Source organism: Pecten maximus, chromosome 11 (assembly GCF_902652985.1).
Source record: "Pecten maximus chromosome 11, xPecMax1.1, whole genome shotgun sequence".
NCBI lineage: Eukaryota > Metazoa > Mollusca > Bivalvia > Pectinida > Pectinidae > Pecten > Pecten maximus.
In genome coordinates, this window is record NC_047025.1 from 7,361,737 (window position 1) to 7,385,953 (window position 24,217).

General features: G+C 40.3%; 3 protein-coding genes across 4 annotated transcripts; 2 read left to right on the forward strand and 1 right to left on the reverse strand.

The window, feature by feature from the left end:
• Positions 1-3,482: 3,482 nt before the first annotated feature.
• Positions 3,483-8,393, reverse strand: LOC117338000 (putative tyrosinase-like protein tyr-3). Of its 2 annotated transcripts, XM_033899161.1 has the most exons (4): positions 7,990-8,393; positions 7,211-7,555; positions 6,524-6,639; positions 3,483-4,598 (listed from the first exon to the last, which is right to left on the reverse strand). In XM_033899161.1, exons 1-4 carry the CDS (start codon positions 7,990-7,992, stop codon positions 3,593-3,595), a joined length of 1,470 nt encoding a protein of 489 aa, XP_033755052.1. In that variant the 5' UTR covers positions 7,993-8,393; the 3' UTR covers positions 3,483-3,592. The 2 variants fall into 2 exon arrangements, with proteins under 2 accessions (XP_033755052.1, XP_033755053.1); XM_033899162.1 differs by lacking the exons at positions 7,211-7,555; positions 7,990-8,393 and adding an exon at positions 7,037-7,069.
• Positions 8,394-10,864: 2,471 nt separating this feature from the next.
• Positions 10,865-16,188, forward strand: LOC117337939. Its single transcript, XM_033899098.1, has 3 exons — positions 10,865-11,354; positions 12,986-13,305; positions 13,975-16,188. The coding sequence occupies exons 1-3, from the start codon at positions 10,959-10,961 to the stop codon at positions 14,450-14,452; spliced, it is 1,194 nt and encodes a 397-aa protein (XP_033754989.1). The 5' UTR covers positions 10,865-10,958; the 3' UTR covers positions 14,453-16,188.
• An 821-nt stretch (positions 16,189-17,009) lies between these two features.
• LOC117337940 (cytochrome P450 1A1-like) lies at positions 17,010-19,912 on the forward strand. The gene has a single exon (XM_033899099.1). It carries the CDS (start codon positions 17,191-17,193, stop codon positions 18,700-18,702), a length of 1,512 nt encoding a protein of 503 aa, XP_033754990.1. The 5' UTR covers positions 17,010-17,190; the 3' UTR covers positions 18,703-19,912.
• Positions 19,913-24,217: the final 4,305 nt, after the last annotated feature.

The following is a 24,217-nucleotide window of genomic DNA, read 5'->3' on the forward strand; positions in this document are numbered from 1 at the left end:
TGAAGGTGACCTCACATCATAGCACCCTGGAAGTGACCTCACACCACATCACCCTGAAGGTGACCTCACATCATAGCACCCTGGAGGTGACCTCACACCACATCACCCTGAAGGTGACCTCACATCATAGCACCCTGGAGGTGACCTCACATCACATCACCCTGAAGGTGACCTCACATCATAGCACCCTGGAGGTGACCTCACACCACATCACCCTGGAAGTGACCGCACACAACATAGCCCTGGAGGTGACCGCACACCACATCACCCTGAAGGTGACCTCACATCATAGCACCCTGAAGGTGACCTCACATCATAGCACCTAGGAGGTGACCTCACATCACACCACCCTGGAGGTGACCTCGCACCACATCACCCTGGAAGTGACCGCACACCACATCACCCTGAAGGTGACCTCACATCACACCACCCTGGAGGTGACCTCACATCACACCACCCTGAAGGTGACCTCACACCACATCACCCTGGAGGTGACCGCACACCACATCACCCTGGAGGTGACTGCACATCACACCACCCTGGAGGTGACCACACCACATCACCCTGGAAGTGACCGCACACCACATCACCCTGGAAGTGACCGCACACCACATCACCCTGGAGGTGACCTCACATCACATCTCCCTGGAGGTGACCTCACATCATAGCACCCTGAAGGTGACCTCACAACACAGCACCTAGGAGGTGACCTCACATCACACCACCCTGGAGGTGACCTCACACCACATCACCCTGGAAGTGACCGCACACAACATAGCCCTGGAGGTGACCGCACACCACATCACCCTGAAGGTGACCTCACATCATAGCACCCTGAAGGTGACCTCACATCATAGCACCCTGGAGGTGACCTCACATCATAGCACCTAGGAGGTGACCTCACATCACACCACCACGGAGGTGACCTCACACCACATCACCCTGGAGGTGACCTCAAACCACATCACCCTGGAAGTGACCGCACACCACATCACGCTGGAGGTGACCTCACACCACATCAACCTGAAGGTGACCTCACATCATAGCACCCTGGAGGTGACCTCACACCACATCACCCTGGAGGTGACCTCGCATCACACATCACGCTGGAGGTGACCTCACACCACATCACCCTGGAGGTGACCTCACACCACATAGCCCTGGAGGGACCTCACACCACATCACCCTGAAGGTGACCTCACACCACATCACCCTGGAGGTGACCGCACACCACATCACCCTGGAGGTGACCTCACACCACATCACTCTGGAGGTGACCTCACATCATAGCACCCTGGAGGTGACCGCACATCACATCACCCTGGAGGAGTTTCAGAATGCGAAGGTCAAGGGAAAGATCGCGGTTAGTATTGATAGAATATCTTTGTCAATGCTCTAAAATAATCATTATAAACTGAATTTTAATCATCTTAATGAAGTATGAGAAGACATAGAATGAGTGCGTGTTATAGCGTGCCAGTGATCACGTTACTAGAATATATTTGTCGGCACTCTAACCACAAGTCAATTCATTTTGACACCCAAAGGGTTTTGTATGATGGCTCAGTAGGGCCAAAAATATAAATTCTCACATTCTTGCTCTCTCGACCTTGGGATAAAAACGGAAGAATACGAAAACGCGACGGCGAGGGAAATGTTGAAAATGCGAGATTAGGACTTAACGGCCGTCCTCGCTCTCTGACTCTCGCGCAAGGAAGTCCGCTTATTTTCTGGAGGAACATATATTGGGATATACAGTACGTTAGATATATATATACGCGAGAGAGTAAGAGTGCGAGGACGGTCGTTAATCTCGCGAGTGTTCTGTCCCCTGGCCGTGCCTACGCAGGCCACCTTGGCTCACCGGCGCCGAGAGGACGGGAATTCCAAAGTGGGCTCTATTTATAGTGCATCACGATTTCAAGTTTTATATGTAGGTAAAAACATTTTTTTAATTCAATTTTTCCCCACATAATCTCATACATCTATACATCGCACATGCAATTAGATATATTATTATTCACATTACAAATCAATATTCAATGACAATGTTAATAGATTATTTAAATTGTACAGTACATTACACATGTAAAAAGTGGACATGTATCTGTTGTTACCTCACGAAACATGGTAGAACTTTAAACAGAAACTAAGTAGTTTACAAACCCATTGGTTTAGCAATAGATAAAAATTGTGTAATTTACCAACCAGCTAAATGTAGGTAAAAACTTGCACATACAGATATACTACTCTTATCAAACGAAAGTAACAAATATGATATATCACATGGGGTATCACTCAGCATTAAGGCTATTACACGACCAGCGTAGACTATTGTCAACTTCACGAATTCTTTAGGTACTGTTTTGGAAAGATTTACATGAAAATCGTCATTGTATAGTTAACGAAAAAATCATTAAAAGATTAACTTTTAGTCATAATGACCTATGGCCATCGTCGTTCGCCACGCGAAATATGCATTTTTTTCACATTTAAAACTTGTTCTCAAATTCCATCAGTGGGATACAGCTCAAACTTGCGGGAAATTGTCATGAGATGGTGCTTACCAAGAATAGTTATTTTTCGGGTCGATCTGAAATCAGTGAAATATCTTAAAGAAACCTGAGCATTTATCTGTAACCGTCCAGGAACGTACAATCACTTTTAAAGAATAAGAATTGTCTGTTTTATAAATTATTCCTGAATTTAGTATGTTATCCAATGCGGTAGTTGAGATATCTATGCACGTGTGCCGAGAGTCGGTACTACGTGTACATGACAGTTAGTGTACTAAGTTGTGTATCATTGCACGTGTCACATGTGATTATTACTTTATGAATACCGGAATATTATTTTTAAATAGAAAGACAAGTCCATGTCGATCAGATATAAACTACATGTAGGGCTTAAAAATTAAAACACATTATAGCCTCTTCAACATAGCCAGCATGGACAGCTTACAACGTTTAATTTCCCAATCATTAATTTAGCATTTCTAGATAGTAACCTCAGCGCTCCCCATACCGACGGTGTGTACCTGTCCCAGTTGATTCGATATTGAAGGACTGTTCCCATTATCACAATTTCGACAACTGATAGAAGTTGAAAGGTTGATGAAGACAATGGGAAAGTTTAATGATCTTACTTGGAAATATTATATTTCCTAAAGTAATATGTCGGAGGCTTGAATGCCTAGCGGTTCCCTTGTCACTACCATAGTCTAATTTTGAGGCTGTGAATTATCTCGATCTTATCTTATCTAGATACGCTTGACACCCGAGTGTCTTCGGTGAAGCTAAGTACGCTAACCCTCTCGGAACACCTGGTCTAACTGTCGTTTACTTTATTATGAGCCTCCATGATGATCTTGATATTTTCCATAACATGCCTTGGTTAATGTATTTTGAGTTCGAATCACGGTCTCGTTTTAACGGCAGTATTCCCAATTATATTAGTTGACCGTATAAGTCACAAAAAAGTAATTATTAGAAAAATATGTTTAATTAGATACATATTGACAAAATTTAATACAGTACACAAGCAATGACTTCCGGGGAACGATAGGGTTGACTGGAGTGATATTTGAGCACAATCACACGACCATTTGATGACGTAATGGGTTAAATATGTCTATGTACATGTTGTATGGGAGTATATATGGTCGGTAAATACTTGTTGTTATATTTATGTCGTCGCGTGAAATATTATCTCGATTCACAACTAAGGATCGATCAGTACTTGTATGTTCGACAACATCCTGTCCTTGTTCATCAGTAGTGCGCGAGTTGTTCAGAGCATGCGCACCGGAAGTCGATGAATTATTACCAATGATAAGATTGTCTCGTTTTGTCGGGATGTGGTTGTGCTCTGGTGTACTTTGTGTCTGATTTGAGGTTATAGACAAAGACATTGCATCTGTTTTAGTAATAGAAACACACAAATCGTCTGAGTTACATCTTAAATAGGAAGAATCACACCCTGGTCTTGTCGTTGTGTTGCACACGGGTCGGGGTCGATACTCAACCCCATGGCCCCATACGTCACTAAGACCATCTAATACAACAAGACTGCCCAAACCCATGGGAGCCAGAGGTGCATGACCAGCTCTCCCATAAAACTGGGGGTAATCCTTTTGGGGATCTAGCCCTTCTCTCCTCTGATTTGACCGGAAGTCCTCCCAAATCTTGTCAACGAATGAATGTAGAAGATAGAATATTGGGTCGAATGCTCCTATTTCTATCTTCCTCATCTGACCGCCAACCCATACATGTACTCGGTTGTGCAGCGCCTCTAAGTTTGTGTCTGTACTAGCGGAAAAATAGCTGATATCACCCAATCGCCTCCGAGACATTATCCGCTTTATATCAGCGTCAGAGAGCAGGCGCCCCTGCGCCGAGATAAGGCGCCGAAGATGGCCAAAGCCAAACGGAGTTTCCCAATGCAGGAATGGACCATTGGTCACTGGACCATGACCCGACCCCAGAAAATCGTCTGACCAGATGACAGATTCGTACGGTTTGTCCATTCGTCCGTCAAGTGTGACGTCCCAGTACGGTATAGTGACGTCAGGGTACGCCTGCCGCAAAGCGTTCTCCATCCTGAAACACAAAACCGGGGTTAATCAATAGTAATTAGACCGAGTAGCTTGATATCTTGCACTGAAGGTAAACTGAAATTATTTATTTACAATGTACTGTAAAAAAAAATTGCCGTCACGCAACCTTCGGAAATTGAACAGTTGGTCTTTTCTTAATCAAATTCGATCTTTTTCGAAAATACACGTATATCTATCTATATACATGTAACCCTGGTAAATACTAGCCGCAATATACCGCTCGGCTAGAGAGATATTCTCTTTAGCTCGATCGGTTGAGCGTAAGACTAGTAAGCCAGAGGTCCCGGGTTCGATCCCTAGCGGAGGCAGTGATTTAAATTTAATTAATCATGCGCTCTGTTACATACATGTATATTAAAATCCATATCCTCCGGTGGTGAGAATTCATTCTGCACTAAACATGTGTCCATTTTGCAAATTCCTGGCTACTTAGGCTAGTGTTAGCCATCTTCAGACAGAAACTGATCATGATGGAACGAGACGGCTAAGTCGCATCATTTTGAATCCCATAGTGAAGTGATATTTTCAAGATTGAGACATTGTTATTGGTATATTTATATAGACAATTAGGTTATAACACGGTCGTTTGAAATAACGTTTTCCCCGTAAGGACCTGGTAACAGATGTACACACAATCGGAAAATGAATCGGGACTTTCCGGGAATTGACGGCAATGGCCGGGCAGTTTTCCGATTGTTAAAATATATCTAAACGGAAATGGATAACCTATCTAAACGGAAGAAAGAAGCAAAAACAAAAGAGTTCAACGTGTTTAAATCGATGCAATGTGAACGTTGATGTTGTCAGTTGGCTTCGATTCTGCAGTACTGTACTCTCTGATCTACATAGAGACGTCACAAGTTCCAAACCCATCGTCCAGTTTGAAGGATACTAAATTGGTTTATAAGCCCATGTGTGTACATAACCCTAGCTGGTTCGATGTCCTCGCAGGCCAGAACCAAGGACATGTGTGACGCACTATAGTAGTGGTCTTGGTTAATTATAAATAAACAGATGTCATGTACATGTATTCTTATCACCGTGAAATGTATTGTTGCTATAGGCCATCCACTTTATGTGTCGGTTTCGATCCCGCTGGTAGAATATATAGTATATAATATATATTCTTCAGCAAAACACGTTCCCGTGTTTGCAGTACCAAATTACTTATAGAATGATGATGGCGGACGCTTTTGAAGTGTTCATTTAGCTATCTGACGTATCTGGTTTACATAAACGGAGAAAATATTCCGTGGTAAACGAACGGCCTGCATAGAAAATGAGTAGATTTAACTGGTAGATGTAAAAATACGTAGTTTCAGAGTTTTTTAAGGATTAACATCAATTATTTTTTTTGTTATACAGTCATAACAGAAAAAACTGGAGTGTACTCTAAATAAACCACGAAGCCAGTTTTTTATGTTATGACTGTATAACAGAAAAAATAATTAATGTTAATCCTTATAATTTAATTTCGTCTTATACACACCAAGATATTTCACTTTCTTTGGCGAACTCTTTTCTGTGATAAATTATTACGCAACGTCATCAGCCAATCAAAAATGACGTTACATTTCGCAACGTCAAAAAATTTGTTATTGAGGTATAACAAAATTATTTCAGCCAATGAAAATGCGTGTTTCATACAAAATTAAATTATATCAATAATAATAATAAAAAAAGGTATCTATAGATATTGAAACATCTCGGTAAATTCCATCAAGGTTCCGAATCTGTTAACGGGTTTTGACGAAATTGGACGAATTAGTAGGATTTATCTACACTGAATATTGAATTTACAGATTAATCCTTTAGGAAACTTACAAGTCAAAGTTTTGAAATTCGTTATTTTTTTGCATAGGACAGTTTTACTCATTAGTTTTTATGACGTTTTTTGTTTAAACTTACATTAGCAGAAAGACTCGGTGCCAGCCGAGGAATCCCGGACCTGCGTGCGCAGCTTTGTTTGCAGACGATCGAGAATGGATGTTTGCTAGCAGATCATATTTGTTGAGGCTTACAGACTGGAACATAGAGATAGTTTTATTAACGGGAAAATTTTGTCAGATATCTAGAATATACATGTATTTATGATAGGAGGCCATTCTCATACATATTTTCGTAGCTGATCCATTTAGGAACGTCAAAATTATAATAAAACCGTTTTTAGCCAAATAGCAACTCATGGATTATTTGCGGTCGTTGATGTCATGGTGGAATTCCATCATTTCGAAGACAATCAGTAAATAAGTGTGATTTTTAGCAAAAACATGATATCTCCAGCTGAACGGTCATCAAAACACGCATGGTAGCCTTGTCATGTAGCATGATTCAGTGAGGTAGCACTATAAATTCGGAATCACTTCCGCGCCTTTCACAAGGAGACAAACATGGACATACTGCCCCCCAAAACACAATTACCAGAACATCCATCTCGCACACAGGAGAAGTCGTCAATTGGAGAAGTCGTCAATTGGAGAAGTCGTCAATTGGAGAAGTCGTCAATTAATGACCTTAGCTGTTGGTAGGCCTTTAAACAATACATAACCCAAATACTTGCCCATATCATGTCTCAAACGTTCACAAGTAACTAACCGTGTCATTTTTTAGGATGTTAAGTGCCAAATGAAATGCATTCCTTTCCTCGTTGGTTAGAACGCGATATTCCTTTCTGATTCGTACATCTCCTTGATCTGGCAGACGCAGTAAAGAACCTAACCACAAGACATCTTGTCTGGTCAGTTGGAACTCGAACGCACCCATATCGATTTCTTCTTCCGGATTACTGGAATCTCCAGGGGTAACTATTCGGTCTTCTGTCTGTATGACCTCCATTCCTATGGTCCCGTTCGGGAAAACGATCGGCCGGATATACGCAGCGGAGACGACTGAGATGGCGATCGTCACAGTCCACAACATACTGCAATGGATATATCCGAGCTGTTAAAGTGAAACAAAATATTCATGTGTAAAGAACTAAAAATTAGGATAACCAAAAATACCGCGAAGGAGGGCGCGCGGGGCGGGGTGCGGTGAGGTGGGTGGGGTGGGGGGTTACGCATTATACTGTAGAAACTCGAACCATTTGTATCACTTTTATCCATAATATAATATGAAATGATTTTTTTTTCATATTCATTTAGTAAAATAACTGTAACTCTGAATATGTAGTATACCCATGCCTTCGAAACATGTTTAATCGTTCATTCGTTAATTCATTCATTCGTTCGTTCGTTCGTTTTGACATTGTAATGTTTGGTGTTGGGGCCAGAGGAAACACGGACTGTAGTGTTAGGCCAAAGGTGAATGTAGTTGTGAGTTATGTATAATTTTCATAATATCTTTTTGAAAATCATCTGTCTACATCAACTTACCATACCGCCTTAGTCGAGAACACATTTCCGTGAATAATGTCGACCATCCATGACAGGTTTGACCAATCTGCACCCGTCGCTATGACGTCACTGGTGTGCTTCCGTTTATCACACAGACCTCGGTGGGACATCCATGGAGAAATAAATCAGACTCAGTGCGCGACAGACATTAAATAGGTTATTTATAAATGTTGACATGTCAAGCGGCATCCTGGCAAAAAAAGATTGGTGTACAATGTCAAAATATCATGGCGGTGCGGTACTCTCACAACGCTATCCGATACATGGGTATATATCTATACGCATTTCAGTTTAGAGCGAGCGAAAGCTACCGGGTATTAATATCGCCAAAATTACAGGAATGTTTCTCGGAAATAACTACGTATGAGCGGTTAGTCTACTCAGAGACTTGTATATTGCGTCCTACCTACGGTTCTGCGGTAGCCCGCGGGAAGACGAAAGTGATGATGGATATAGCTGGACGTCATCGGCATGTCTTGCCGCCACACGTATACATATATATATATGTACATGTAAGCTACATGTAGACTATCGCTTCCCGCGGTAGTAACGGATAACAGTTTATTGCGACCTGGTGCTGAACATTTCAGTTTAAAACAAGAAATATCTTTAAAAAAGATAAACGGCATAGTTTTAATGCTGGTGGTTATAATGTAAAACTACTGGTGAAATAAATTAACGAACTACATTGTAATTAATAAATGCGCAGTTTCAGCACGGATAACAAAATTATATCAGTTTGAATCATTTTTGGTGATATTTAGACTGCAAATGTGTCATTTGAATAGATGCATCCACTTATTCAGCATTGCATTCAATTTAAAAGGGACATCACGGTAAAAACGTTGCAATTTTCACTGAATGTACGCGTTTTGTTCCTTTCCAGTTATGTTTCTGTGCTGTCCCAATGTTCACAGTCAATCCCTATGTCCAGCTTGACCACTCGATTTAGTTGGGAATCCCCCTCTAAATTTAGCGCGGAAATTATTTTTAAATCATTACGTGACTGTTTTGAAATCGTGGCAACACAAACACACGATAGTTTACGAGGCGATATCTATATTCCATCTGGGTTAGTTGGATAACGATATTATACACAGTGGTTTAAATGTTAAATAACACGTTCTGTATACATTACGGTACACATATTTATGTGTAAATAAGTGTAAACACTGTTTATATAGTATAGTGACAGTAGCGATGTACTCGTACAGACTGTATACATATTACCGAGTTTGTGGAACTATTACCGAGTTTGTGTTAATATTACCGAGTTTGTGTAAATATTACCGAGTTTGTATAAATATTACCGAGATTGTCATGACCTACTATCAAACAATCAAGCAGAATACGAGCGGCGTCCGTATTACTGCTGTTTTCATGTTTGAACTGTTACAATTTATTGTACTGCTTCCCAAGTTTAATTCTAGGATTGCGTTTGACCAATTTTCCTATTATTCTCTTCATTGCAGAAGCTGTTATCGTTTTCAACCGCAGTCGATTCACATTGGAAGCCATTTTTGTTTCCATGTGTTTTAGTTTGTTGTGCGCATGCGTTTATCGTATATGTCACAAAATTTGCAAATTCAGAGTGATAACCTTTTAATAATTGATAATTGATGTTTTTATGTACATCAAATTCAAATGGTTATTGTTCAGAAGGTTATTTTTTTAAAAGATATACCCAATAATACGATAAAAAATACAAAATAAATATTGGTTTACCGTGAAGGTCCCTTTAACTTTGTTTCGTTTTTATCTGTATATCTGCATTTTGCATTGACCGCTACATTGACCAATCACATACTTCATCTTGACCAGTAACGCCACCTGTCGCGTCATATCCGGGGCTAAAACAAAATTAGACGGCTATGCCGAAAAAAAAGAATTAGAGGTATATGCAATGGGGTTTAAGCGGGAAATAGGCGTTTGGTACAAGTTAATGTTAATATATGTTTTTACGATTATACATTTTCACATGAGTTCAAAGGACAGGGCCTTGAGGCCAAATCACTATTCGGCGTTGGAACGAAAACCAAAGTGATGACACTCATTCTTTATAAGGGTGTATACATTTTGTGTAAGATCTCGGCTATGAGAATTGTCTGTGTCAGAGTTTTATCTAAATATAAATTAACCTTTCACGGGATTACGTACGGTATGTTGGGAGGGTTGGTATGGCGCTAATCCGAAGGGTTCTGATGTTAAAGCTGCCTTATAGCTTGCTACATAGTAAGATCGTCAGAAAATTCGGACTAGTATGGCGCGGGAAGGATGTCATAATTAAATATTTTTGCCTAGGCAGAAATCAAATTTTGACTAGGCAAAATTCGATTTCTGCCGAGTCAAAAATCGATTATTGCCTAGGTAAAAATCGATTATTGCCTAGGCAGAAATATTTCTGCCTAAGCAGTATTCGTTTTTTGCTTAGGCAAAAAATATTTAATTATGACATCCTTCCCGCGCCATAGGTTGGGGTGTAAGTGCAATAGGTCTAAATGTGAATAGCTTACAATCATTTACAATTTATTGTAATATATATCCTGTACGCGCAGGGGCTCAAACCAACGACCTCTCATTCTTTGAGCGGACATCCTAAGGATACAACAGACTTAGGGGGAATGTCCGCTAGCATGAGCTAGTAAGGTGAAATTAATTTTTTTACAATATGATTGACAGTTTAAGATATTGTTGGTCGCGTAAACTAGTTGTCCCAGCCTAGAAATGGTATTTGGCTCTGACTCGGATACTTTTCTGACCAATGATAAATGTAGCCCGATTTAGTCGGAAATCGCGATATGCAATGAAATATTCGGTTTACATTGCAGCAAAGAAAGGGGACATAACCTTCCATCATTATGACGTCATCGATGTTTACGTCAAATGTTATGACGTAATACACACAGCCGGGAAAGCCAAGGCATAATCCAGCCGAAGTCGTGTTGTCCATGTCAACACTTATTTTTATGAAAACCATGCCCACTGCAAGCCAAGCCATGATTTTGAGGACTACAGAGGTGTCTGATCATATCCTTGCAAGACGTCTTTACTCGTCGATGTCGCACGTGAAACCTGCTAGATCTGAAAGTACGAATAAACCGCCACCACCAACAGCTGGAAGTATGCCGACATTCCAAAAGGACAAACCAGGTCCGCGGACATGTCCAGGGACTACACCACAACAAATTATCCTTCAGGGTTACAGAGGCAACATGTTCTTTGATCAGGAAACCAGGCGCTTTCGTTGGCAAATCATATCACAGAATAATAATGTTTCAGAAGACATGCTTACTGCAACGTCAATTGACTATGATTCACCCGAAGAAAAACCACCCCCTTCACAGGTAAAACGTATTATTATTAATTTTTAGAATACGCAATGATGCAATGAGTCTACATGTTTATATCATTAGGCATATACAGAGGCGGTATTGCGTCGATCTGTGAACATATGAATATGCCGCGGAACTGGACTGGATTGAAGGCCGGTGGCCAGGTACAGTTGAGTGTAGACTAAAGGTTACACAAAGTGCACTCCGAGTGCACTCCGTTTGGACTCCAGGTAAGCTTGGAGTGCACTCCGAGTGCACTCTAAGTTTACATGGAGTCCTATCAGGATCCAATCCTACCTGGGTTCACATGTATCACATGTACCTGTAACCAAGTACATATACAGTGTACACATAATGTTTATAGATAGATGTATACTTATATATTTACATTCTGTGTGACGGTCTCCCATATATAAATCACTCCTGTGTTAGCCTAATCCAGATGGTATTGATCACTGTATAAATGCTCAAATGGTTATGCGTCCTCCGAGAGCTCGGAGGTCCCGGGTTCGAGTTCCGGTATGGTCGTTGCATTTTCCTCTCCTCTTATATTTGGCGCCCAACCTTATACCCACGGGAGGTATGGCCTCGTACGTGTATTCAGGGTCGAACACCATGTTGAATGAAGGACGAATGTAGTGGAACTGGACTAGGCTGAACGCCGGTACGGGCAGCTAAAATGGTTAAAGCGTCTATGGTTCGAGAGTCCCGGGTTCGAGTCCCAGTCTTGTCGTTGAATTGTTCCTCGCCTGTTACATACATGTATGTAAAATCCTTCAATTTCACCTTTAGGACTATTGACGTGTTATCTTCAAATAACAAACAATTCCATGGCCATGTCGACCGGATATATATAATATACGCTGTACGAACGTAAACTCAAGGACACTATTGACCTTCAACATCACCCGCTTACCTCGATCTTTACTTACAACGTAACCAGCAGGGACAGCTCACAACTAAGCTGTATGCTAAGTGTGATATCAGTTTCCAATTTATTGGTAGTATTAAACATCACTGTTTTCTCTCTGGGGGCCGCGATAGCTCAGTTGGTTAGAGCGCTGTCCACGTAATCTCAGGTGAAAACCCGAGGTGCGTGGTTCGACGCTCCCTACCCGTGTCGGTTTGAGTTTCTCGAGAAGCTGAGAAACGGGTCGGTCTGCTTTGTCGTGGTTATTCTTTGGGCAAGAAACTTCACCCTGATTGTTCTGGACCGGCATCCCGTGTGTTATTCAGTGAGGTAGTCACCAACTACTACAATTTAAGGAGTTGGAGTTCGATTTTGAGTTGGAATTTTGGTTGCGGTTTACACTTCGGTGATTTCGGTTGTTTATATATAAGTTCGAATCCCATTGCATGAGAATACGAGTTTTAAGTAACATTAAACACTGTCACCGAACTTCGTCTGTGGTTCGATCATGGTGTCATCTCAATTTTCAAAATCAACATGTCTCATATAATGTAGCGTGACAGAAAAAAAAATATTTTGGGAAATTTGAAGTTCAACGATGAAGCATTTCTCAGACACATTCTGTTCGTTAATACGTTTGTAAATTAAAAGCAACGAAATTAAAACAAAATGCTTAATCAGTAATCAAATTGTTAATGACCGAAAACTTTCTAAAATATATTATATTACCTAGATTGTCAGCAAACCAAAGAAACTACTGTCGCGACGTGGTAATATGGCGGACAGACACACAGCAATGGAGAACAGGGACATCCCCGCTCAGTACGGCGTCGATGATAAGTCCTATGGAAGATTGGAAGAACTGGGTTTCCGACGGAGATTCATCGCTGCCCCCTCTAAAGTTTCCACTGCCCCAAGATCATCCAGTCCAATAGTCCCTAAATACGAATCAGTTGACAGGGCAAGCAATCCCATCATGCATCACACGATGCGACTTCATATACCTCACGGAACGACGCCAAACATGGAGGGCCATCTCTCGGACGAAGATGGGTAAGTGTATCATTAATAATACACAGTTTCATTCATATAGAGACTTTTGAATAAAAAAATGACGGATTCTATTCAACATTCAGTACAAGAGGCAGAATATTGTTTAATTTATTATTACTATTATTTTGAATCAAGCTTTTTCCTTAGTTTAAGGTATGTTCTTATCATTCTCAAAATTGAACATGCACAACAAGGGACCAAGCTAATTAAGCCTTTATATGCAAATTGCGAAAGATTAATTCAGTACTTTCTGAGAAATAGCGGTAACAGACTTTAATTATACAAATTCAAAATGACAGCCTGTAAGCAATTTCATTTTCCGATCAGTCTCAAAATTAAATATATCAGTGTACATATGAAATTTCTACATTCAGTAAAATCTTGTAAAGCTTGTATGAATTGTTTGCGGACGGACGGAAGGAAGGGTCAAGGAAGGGTCAAGGACGGACAGACTTTGAATAGCCCATTATTTGATGATGGTGGGCTAAAAATAGAAAAAAAAAGTTATTGATGATAACATATGTGTGTTAGTTTCTATCCTGCTGAGAGTCCAACCCTTTGTTCTTTCAGATATGGATTACTTTTAAAAGTTTGTAAAAATGTGAATGAACGGCTTATTGCCCATTCAATTATTAAACCCTTCTTATTATCACGGTTATCTTTTTTCAGGTGTATTGAAAATCATACAGTTAGTGAAAAAACGATATCGCTCATTGATGAAATAAAACAGAAGATTGGATACGACAAACGCATATTTCCAACTATGTACATGAGAAGATGTTATCCTATGGAACAACCATTGTCCCTGTGTTTCAGTCTTCGTGACGATAACCGGTCACATGCCGCAGTTAAAAATTGGGTCGAGCAAGAAAGTGGACTCAAAGTTGCAGCAATACAGTATGATCCTATATCTATCAGGGCGGGGGTGATGGTAGGTACCGGAAGTCGCTGGGTCATCACCATGACAACACTAGAAGACTGCCGGAAGTTGCTTCAACAAGGACTTCAGGTCAATGGTGAGAAGGTGATAGTCCGATGGCTGGATGACATTTGTGTGTGCGAGTTTGATGCTTACAAAATACACTGTCAGGAACAAAAACAAAGAAAAAACGGAAACCAGAGGCGAAAACTCAAAACGGAAGTTTAATAAAACAGCACTTAATGATTAACGTGTTTTGTATATATATACATCTGATAGATATCTTATCTAGACACTTTCCTGTCTTCAGACAAAGCAACTTCTGCAAAGGTTCCTAATCATTTTGCATAAAACTGTTGACCTTCCGCTCCCCATGGAGTTTCTTTCGCTGTATGCGTTCATTTTCGCTCTGCGAACATAACCACAGGGGTATCGATGATGTTATTTCACAATCATGGTCTTCAAACTTTGGGAGGCAATTTGAGGGATTATGTCCATGTTTAGTTTTACAACGTTCCCGAATCGGAGATAGGAAAAGATATTGTAATGTCGCTGTCCGTCCGTTCGCGTCACCATTTCCGGATAACAGCAAATTCAATTTTGCCGATCAAGCCCCTTACTTTTTTGGGGTGCTTGTTTGGGGCTCTTTTTATATAAGTTATATGGTCAAAGGTCAAGATCACTATAGCTATAAATAGAAATTTAGTTTCCAGACAATAACAACTAGGCAGATCAAACTCAGATTTCACATACAACTTCCTTATCGTTTTTATACCCCATCCCCCTAGAAATTGTGGTTGCCATGGTAACTAGGTCATTAAACAAATGTTGTTGATATAAAATTACTTCTATGTCTATACCACTCCACCTTAACTTGTGAACTAATTTCAGTGAAACTACACAGAAATGTTCGGGACTACATGTATATGAAAATACGCCTGAACGTTTTTTAGCGGAAAAGTTGTCATTTTTATTCTATTTAACCTTCATTTGTGTGGTTTTCACTGTCAATTGCTGATCTATGATATACATGGAACAGGTATCTACAGCCTTGCTTCTCCCATCCATTTTCTCATACAGATATACACTGCAAATTGATTAGAATCCTTCAATGAAACTTTGTTTTTATTGGTATTTTTTTTAGAATATTCGATGCTACGATATCTATTCGCTTTTTTTCTCAACAGTCATTAACCAACATTGTCAACTGAAAGGCGAACTTTTTGATTAATTGAATTATTGCAGCAAGAATTTTTGGCAGCATAATTTGTGCAGGTATAGGCCAAACGGTCTTCGTAGCGATCATTGCAAGAATGGTTTGAGACCACTTTCTTCTTTGTTATAGGACTAACCATATTTAGCTAAAAAATGATTAATTTCTATCGCGATTGCGATTTGCCTGGCTAAGACTAAAGTCAACTTTAGTCTTTTAGTCTCTGTCGAGATGGATAGTCTATCAACTGCGACAGATGACAGAAGTAAATCTCAGATAGAGAGAACCCCTTCCGGCTAGTTATGATGAAGACTATATAATTGACGACGGCCAGTGACGGCCAGTGACGCCCCTTCGTCTCCTGTTGTGACAATCGGAACTCCTCGTCACTTTAGTGCGTTCGCAGACGGAGGCGAGGCGTTCCGATTGCTGCCGGGTTAACGATGTTTTTCTTAACACATTTCAAATACCTTTAAGAACAACTACGAAATTTTACGTTACACATGGCCAGTGGGCCTCAAACATATCATGTCTGTATTGCGATGATTTTTTTTTAATTTCAGGAGATTTATTAAAAATAAGTAAATTTGACACCTTTTGGCCTTGCTTGTTACCCCCTGGGCACAAACTGCTATCCCATAATTATAACAAAATAAAGATGTATTATTATATCTCCGATTTCTCCAAAGGGGCAAAATTGGGGGAAAAGAGGATTTCTTTAAAACAGTTTCTTCGGTATGAATAAAGGGATTTTGATAAAATTTTGTCTAGCATCATCGGGCAATAACGTAAGTCGATATTCGTTGTAAATAATGTTGAGTACTTTTTAGCATAATTTGTTTGAAAGTTTCTTTTGAATAAGAAATCTTAATGTCCGTTTAAGGAAACCGTTGACTTTATAATTCATAATATTGAGGGGGAAAAAAGTACTTGTTATATACTAAGTAATTTATATGTTAGCATTTCGACATAATCCCTGAAATATCCAGGTGAACGATATATGCCCTCTGGGCCTCTTGTAATACGTGTATATAATTTGTAAAGTGAACACATTAGTAAAACATTGAAAATATATGACGTTGAGTTTTCCTGACATTCGTCGCTGTTATATAAATATCGACACAACATGGAATACTTTGTATGGCCGAAGTGACGTTGAAATATGGCGGAGGGTTAATCACCGGTGTCCAGAGCAGGGACTTGATATTCAATCCGGGATGGTGAATGCGGCCAGTAATTTATACGCATGTCAGCATGTATAGAAAAGGTTGTTTGACAGACTTGACAATGGATCTCACACACAATAACACACCTTGAGAGCCCGACTAGACAGTTGTATAACCTGACCTTCAACGCCACATTGTTCGGCCACTTGAGGCCAAATAAATGTATACATATGTTTACTATTCACTGAAAATGTCAGAAATAAGGTAGACAAGACATCCTGTTTTTGTTGGATTTTTTTTTCAACAAATCAATTTTAATTATGTTAAAGACCTCTAATCTGGACTAGTACTTAAACCGTGTTATATGATATTGTTTACCGTGTTTATTGTCGCCAGAGAAAGCAATGATGTAGGATATTTGGGATAGGACACGCACATATTCTTATCTTTGCCCTGACACAAATAACAGACTCCGACACTGGCGAATTTATTGTGAGTTCGTCACTCTCCGTAAAGTCGCTGATGCTACCCAACGTATTTCCCAGGAGAGTTCCAATACAGATTACTGGATTTTCGGGTACGACATAATGGAGTTTATCCCAGGGACATTGTTATGTTGTTTGTCTATATCACCCATTGTTATGCTCGGTTGTGTAATTGTGATGTCCCTTATTTGGGCATCTAAGAACCGGAACTCGGCCACCACGGCACCTGGACCATTCCCTTGGCCTCTGATAGGAAATTTGGTGAGTCTGGGTAAAAAGCCACATGAATATTTAACAAAACTTAGAAACACATATGGAGATGTGTTTCAAATAACGATGGGAAGTACACCGACCATTGTGTTGAACGGCCTCGGAACTATACGGGCGGCCCTAATTAAACAAGCTGAAGACTTCGCGGGGCGGCCAGACTTTTATTCCTTCAAATTCATAGCCAATGGAAACAGCATGGGGTTTGGGGACTTCGGACCTCGATGGAAAATGCATCGTCGTATCGCCCAGAACTCCCTGGCATTATTTACCAATAAACGGAACAGTCCTATAGAGATGGCTATTGCGTCGGAAGCAGATTTACTTACAAGCAATTTTCTGGCGTCAGAGGGCGCCCCGTTTGACCCTCATAACGAAATCTATCTTTCGGTTGGCAACATTATCTGCGCTTTGTGTTTCGGTAAGCGTTATAAGCGTGACGATGAGGACTTCACACATCTAGTTAAAATGAACGATGAATTCATGGCGTTTGCAGGCGCCGGAAACCCAGTAGACATCATGCCATGGATGCGACACTTTACTAAAGGTTCATTCAATAAATTCATTGGTATCTTGGAAACCATGAACAAATTCAGCTTGAAGAAGCGACAAGAACATTTGGACACTTATGACGCTTCTCACATGAGGGATATCACAGACGCGCTCATAAAGGCAACGGACGATATCCCTGACGAGGACAAGGAAGCCGTGGGCCTTACGGACGAGCACATCCTCACAACGGTCCAAGAACTTATTGGCGCGGGGTTCGACACCATCGCTAGTAGTCTTCAATGGTCAGTGTTATTCATGGCCACACATCCGGATGTCCAGGAAACTGCGCACGCAGAAATTCGAGAAAAGGTCGGCCTCAGTCGCCAAATCTCGTTTGACGACATTGAGTGCTTGCCATACACAGAGGCATGCATGTTTGAGACAATGCGTCACTCATGCATCTTCCCATTCGCTTTACCACACAGTACCACTCGGGATACGATCCTTGACGGACACTTCATCCGGGCACATACCCTCGTCTTCGTCAATCTTTGGTCCGTCAACCGTGACCCGGAAGTGTTCGATAACCCTGATAAATTTGACCCCGAAAGGTTTTTAGATTCTGATGGAAATGTCGACAAAAACATGGTGGACATGTTCCTTCCGTTCGGTGCTGGGAGACGGAAATGTCCGGGAGAACAACTTGCAAGAATGGAACTGTTTTTGTTTTTTGCTTCGATGATTCAAAAGTGTTTGTTTGTAACAATCCCCGGAAAGGAGCCCGTTATCGATAGCAAATACGGGCTTACGCTAAAACCGCTGGACTTTGAGGTTACCGTGTCGGCAAGACTATGATCAAACTCAAAGTCTGTATTACAATGTTATTGTATTATACATGGTACCATAGCCCGGGTTTCCTCTGGCCCTCACTCCAGACTTTGACATTCCACCAGCTAGATGTCTGTAGTTAGAACGTCATATATTGGTGTCTGGGCCAGAGGAAAGTCGGACTTCTGCTACCACGGTTACTTTCAATGATTCATTGAGAGCTTGTAGTTGGAAAATGTAAAGGTAAACATTTTAGCGGTAAGCTTATTTTGGCGTTTAAAGTAATGTGTTTTTTGTTTTACTAAAGAACTCGTCGCACAATTGTTATGTTGTTCCCTATCACTTGTATTGTGAAACTATTTATCGGTACAGTCATTTTGGCACTCGCATGTAGTGTTTGTACTCAGATTAAGAAGTATCATTTTATTCTGGAATGTTCATTATACGAAAAAATAGGTCATATATTGTATAGGAAATATTACGTTAGACCGAATGTTAAAATTTATACCATCAGAAATCTGTACCGTCATTTAAAATCTGGCCAAGTGTACAAAGCAAATGAATTAAGAATTGAACTACTATTTAGCTAAGGAATATGTTAAATTATGTGTATAGCACAATTCGGTTACAATATGGTAATACATGCTTTACTGTAAATCATTTAGACTTCGCGAATACTTGTTTCTATCTTCATATATATTCGCGAATACATGATTTCGCGAACGATGACCTAGAAATGATTATTTTAATATGCTAATGATGATATTTTAGAGTCATTGACTCGTCTGAGTCCTATATCCGTTACCGATAGCTTGATTGTAATCCAAAGGTGTTATTTTCGTACAAATGATCGCGAAGGATTTGAATCTCGCGATTGGCTATCCTCGCGCTTGGCTATCCCCGCGATTGAATATCCTCGCGATTGGCTATCCTCGCGATTGGCAATCCTCGCGATTGGCTATCCGCGCGATTGGCTATCCTCGCGCGTTAACGCGAGGTAAATCCCAAACAAAATATAAATGATTTACAGTAATAATCAGTCAGAAATGTTTCATTTATAAGTTTATTAATTGTTGTTGGCTAAAATCGTACCAAAATAATATGTAGGTAACACTTTACTGAATGCTGTTCTGAATACTTATAATATCACGCAATCACGACATGTATACTTGTATGATGATTATGTGTATAAAGGTAATATAATGCCTTTTGGAAAATAAAGATATATGTCTGTAATTTTACGGTGTTAACTTAATCATCGGTATCGGGGCGTCTTTACATTGTTTCATTTCACCAGATTTAGAGTTGTGAAATAATTGATTACGAAGAAACTTCAAAACAAGAAATATCTTTAAAAAAGATAAACGGCATAGTTTTAATTCTGGTGGTTATAATGTAAAACTGCTGGTGGAATAAATTAACGAACTAACGTGTTTCAGCACGGATAACATAATTATATCAGTTTGAATCATTTGTGGTGATAATAAGACTGCATTTGAATCAGGAATATAATCTTATCAATGTGTCATTTGAAAAGATACAACCACTTATTCAGCTTGCATTCAATCTTAACTTTGTTTCGTTTTAACTGCATATCGGCATTTTGCATTTATCGCTACATTGACCAATCACATAGTTTCATCTTGACCGGTAACGCCACCTGTCGCGTCATATCCGGGACCAAAAGAATATTATACGGCTATGCCGAAAAAGTTGTTCCTTGTAAAAGTTCTTGAGTCGAGTTAAATTAAGTTTAAAATATGGATCATGAGCACTATTTTAGAAGCTCAAGATTTTCTGCAGATTTATAGGGAAAACATACTATGAATTTTATGAGACTGAACACAATGGTCCCTTGTATAATGTTCTCGTTCGGGGTCGCATTCAGTGTTCACAAAATATCACCATTACCATAGTAACCACGCGTTAGTAACCACGGTGTACGTTTGTACAGCCATCGTCTGTCTGTCAGAACTTTCTTTCCGGAGGTTATGTCAGAATCCAGAGGGCCAAATTAAGCTTTCTAAAACTTGACATGGTTTTTGCACTGTGATGTGCAAATGGGAAGGTCAATGCCACTGTTACAAACTAGAAAATGTTTGTAAGACATAGATACCCCCGCTGCCACTTGACACCCTGAAACCTTAGCAGTTCCTTAGAAGCTAGTTACACTGCATCGGGACGGATATAGGTAACACTGTATGCCCCCGGGCATACAAATAAAAGCGAGTTATACATATACTGTACCTACTATCACAGACATATATATCTATATATGTCTCTGCTACTATAGTTCCTTATAAAAAAATCATATTTACAAATTACACAGAACCAGTAGACATCAAAAGATGCCTCTGCAGGCTCTGGGGTATCTTGTTGCACCTGTGCAAAAGGAAAACACTAACGCGGTGTCGCAGCGTTGCCGATAGTGCAAAGTTTTTCAACAAGAACAATTTCGTGTCGCCGGTCATGTCATTTGGCAAGCAGCTTCATGGATTGAAAAGATCCTGACCTACAAGCACTTTGTGTTTAACTGACATCCTTGCACGGTGGTGATTTTCAGGTTGACCCATTTTCACGATCACTTTGTTTGTTTGTTTGTTTGTTTGTTTATGTTTTACGGCCCATCGACAACTAGGGTCATTTAGGGCCAAACAATATACTATCGGTTTTTATTTTAAAGTTAAACTCAGATAAAATTTGTCATTTTTAAAAGCATTCGTATTGTATATTTAGATCATTATGATAAAAAAAAGTTGTTTAAAAATGGTAAAATATATATATGTATGAATAGATTATGTGAGCTTTGTGACACAAATAGAACGTCAAAGAGAGTAACGTAAAAGATATCAAAGTCTATAAAATAGATCGATTTCTTTCAAGTAGCTAAATATTGATTTCGAATCCACGGAACTGAAAAGGGCTACATATCCGGGACTTGAAAGTATTTATCACGAATATGCTTGAAATCGGAACATTCTATTAAAAAATGCTCTACTGTGAATTGAGCATCACATGCATAACACACCGGTGGATCCTCTCGTTTCAAGAGGAACGAATGAGTAAGACATGTGTGCCCTGGTACGGAGCCGAGAGAGGACTATTTCCTCTCTACGGTCCTTCCGACTTGGTGTTGATGTTTTAAGTTTTGCTTGTACTTTAAAAAGTTTGTTGCTTGTCTCGAGAGACCAGCGTTGCTGCCATTTACTCTGAATGGCAGAACTAATTACAGGTTTGAAATCTGTATATGGTATTTTAATATTTGTTTGTTGCAGATTTAGAGCATGTTTTGCTTGGCGGTCAACAAGTTCGTTGCCTTTCATTCCGACATGGCTCGGAATACAAAGTAATGTTATTTCGCATTTTTTTAAGATATGAGATATTCGTAAAACAAGGTTTTGTATGAGAATTCTGAAGGACAGATAGAGAGTCGGAACAAATGATTGCCTTTCTAATGCGTTGTTCTTCGATATGGTCGAGGGCCAAATCGATGGCACATGCTTCCGCAGAGAAGATAGAGGCACCATCTGGTAAGCGGATTGAAGAGCAATGGTGATCGGAGTAGCATGCTGCGGAGACCTTTACTCCATCTTTTGAGCCATCAGTGTAGATCTGAACGTGCATGATCGGGAAAATCTTTAATGCATTCCCGAAAGGAGGATTTGTGTTCTTCGGGTAATGCACTCGATTTTGCCCTCACGTGTAGAGTAAGGTTAATATCAGGTGTTTCGACAAGCCATGGCGGTACATCCGATACGGTATATTCGCCTATGTTGTCTAAGCTTATGTTAAGTTCATGAAGAAAATTCGAAATTCTAATTTCACGATCACAGTGGTCGACTTTATTTAACACATTCATATTCGGATTACTGGTAGCTTTCGGGGAATGAAGCCCTAGAAGGTCACAGAACAAGAGGCACAGAGGGCCTGTATCGCTCACCTGGTTTATTTGAACAAACATCAAAATAATGTTTATGTTCATGTTTCATTTGCTAATAGCTGTATTTGTTGATGTATGATGACGTATACATTTGTATACAACTCAACTGCTTCAAAGATATAACCCAGAAACAAAGTGAAGATTCAACATGATTGTATTTAAAGAAAAGTCCCTTGGGGTGGAGAAAGAATGGTTCAACCCTGAACCTATTTTTACATCAGGATTGTGTTCATCTCTTAATGCCCAGCAAGACTATATATGACTATGGGTGGGGATCTGAATGGTTCCACAGATAATACAACAGTAATAAGTCTTCAAGGGTGGGGAAAGACCCCAAACCCAAAGGGAGAGAGGTGTCAGTCCCATTATTTGTATAAATTTGAATCCCAGCCTCCTTGGGATGTTACTACTGAAATATCAATTTCATACCTTGCTTAGTTCCAGAGAAAAAAACATCAATATTGCTGAATGCACCCCTTATGGCTCTGCCCCTTAGGCCCCCTGGTGGGAGGGGGGGTCAATATTGTATCTCTATCCGATAAGGATGCTACCAGTCAAATATGACTAATATCCATTGCTTAGTTTCAGGGGAGAAGTTGTTAACATCAATTTAGCAAAATGGACCCCTTTTGGCCCTGCCCCTAAGGCCCCTGGGGGTCAGAGTCACCATTTATGCAAAATCTGTTCCCCTTCCCCAAAGGATGTTTCTGACCAAATTGGGTTCAAATCCATTCATAACTTTATGACTAGTAGCGATTTGAAGGAATCACCTCTATTTCCCCATTAGGCCCCGCCCCTTTGGCCCCTTCGGGGTCAGAGTCACCATTTATGCAAAATCTGTTCCCCTTCCCCAAAGGATGTTTCTGACCAAATTGGGTTCAAATCCATTCATAACTTTATGACTAGTAGCGATTTGAAGGAATCACCTCTATTTCCCCATTAGGCCCCTTGGTGGTCAGAGTCACCATTTATGCAAAATCTGTTCCCCTTCCCCAAAGGATGTTTCTGACCAAATTGGGTTCAAATCCATTCATAACTTTATGACTAGTAGCGATTTAAAGGAATTACCTCTATTTCCCCATTAGGCCCCGCCCCTTTGGCCCCTTGGAGGTCAGAGTAACCATTTATGCAAAATCTGTTCCCCTTCCCCAAAGGATGTTTCTGACCAAATCGGGTTCAAATCCATTCATAACTTTATGACTAGTAGCGATTTAAAGGAATTACCTCTATTTCCCCATTAGGCCCCGCCCCTTTGGCCCCTTGGAGGTCAGAGTAACCATTTATGCAAAATCTGTTCCCCTTCCCCAAAGGATGTTTCTGACCAAATCGGGTTCAAATCCATTCATAACTTTATGACTAGTAGCGATTTAAAGGAATTGCCTCAATTTCCCCTATTGGACCCCGCCCCTCAGGCCCCTTGGGGGTCAGAGCCACCATTTATGCAAAATCTGATCCCCTTCTGCCAAGGATGTTTCTGACCAAATTTGGTCAAAATCCAATAAGAACTTTTTGACTAGTAGCGATTTGAAGCAAATGTTGACGGACGGACGACGGACGACGGACGCTGCACCATGGCATAAGCTCACCCATCTTCGCTAGCCA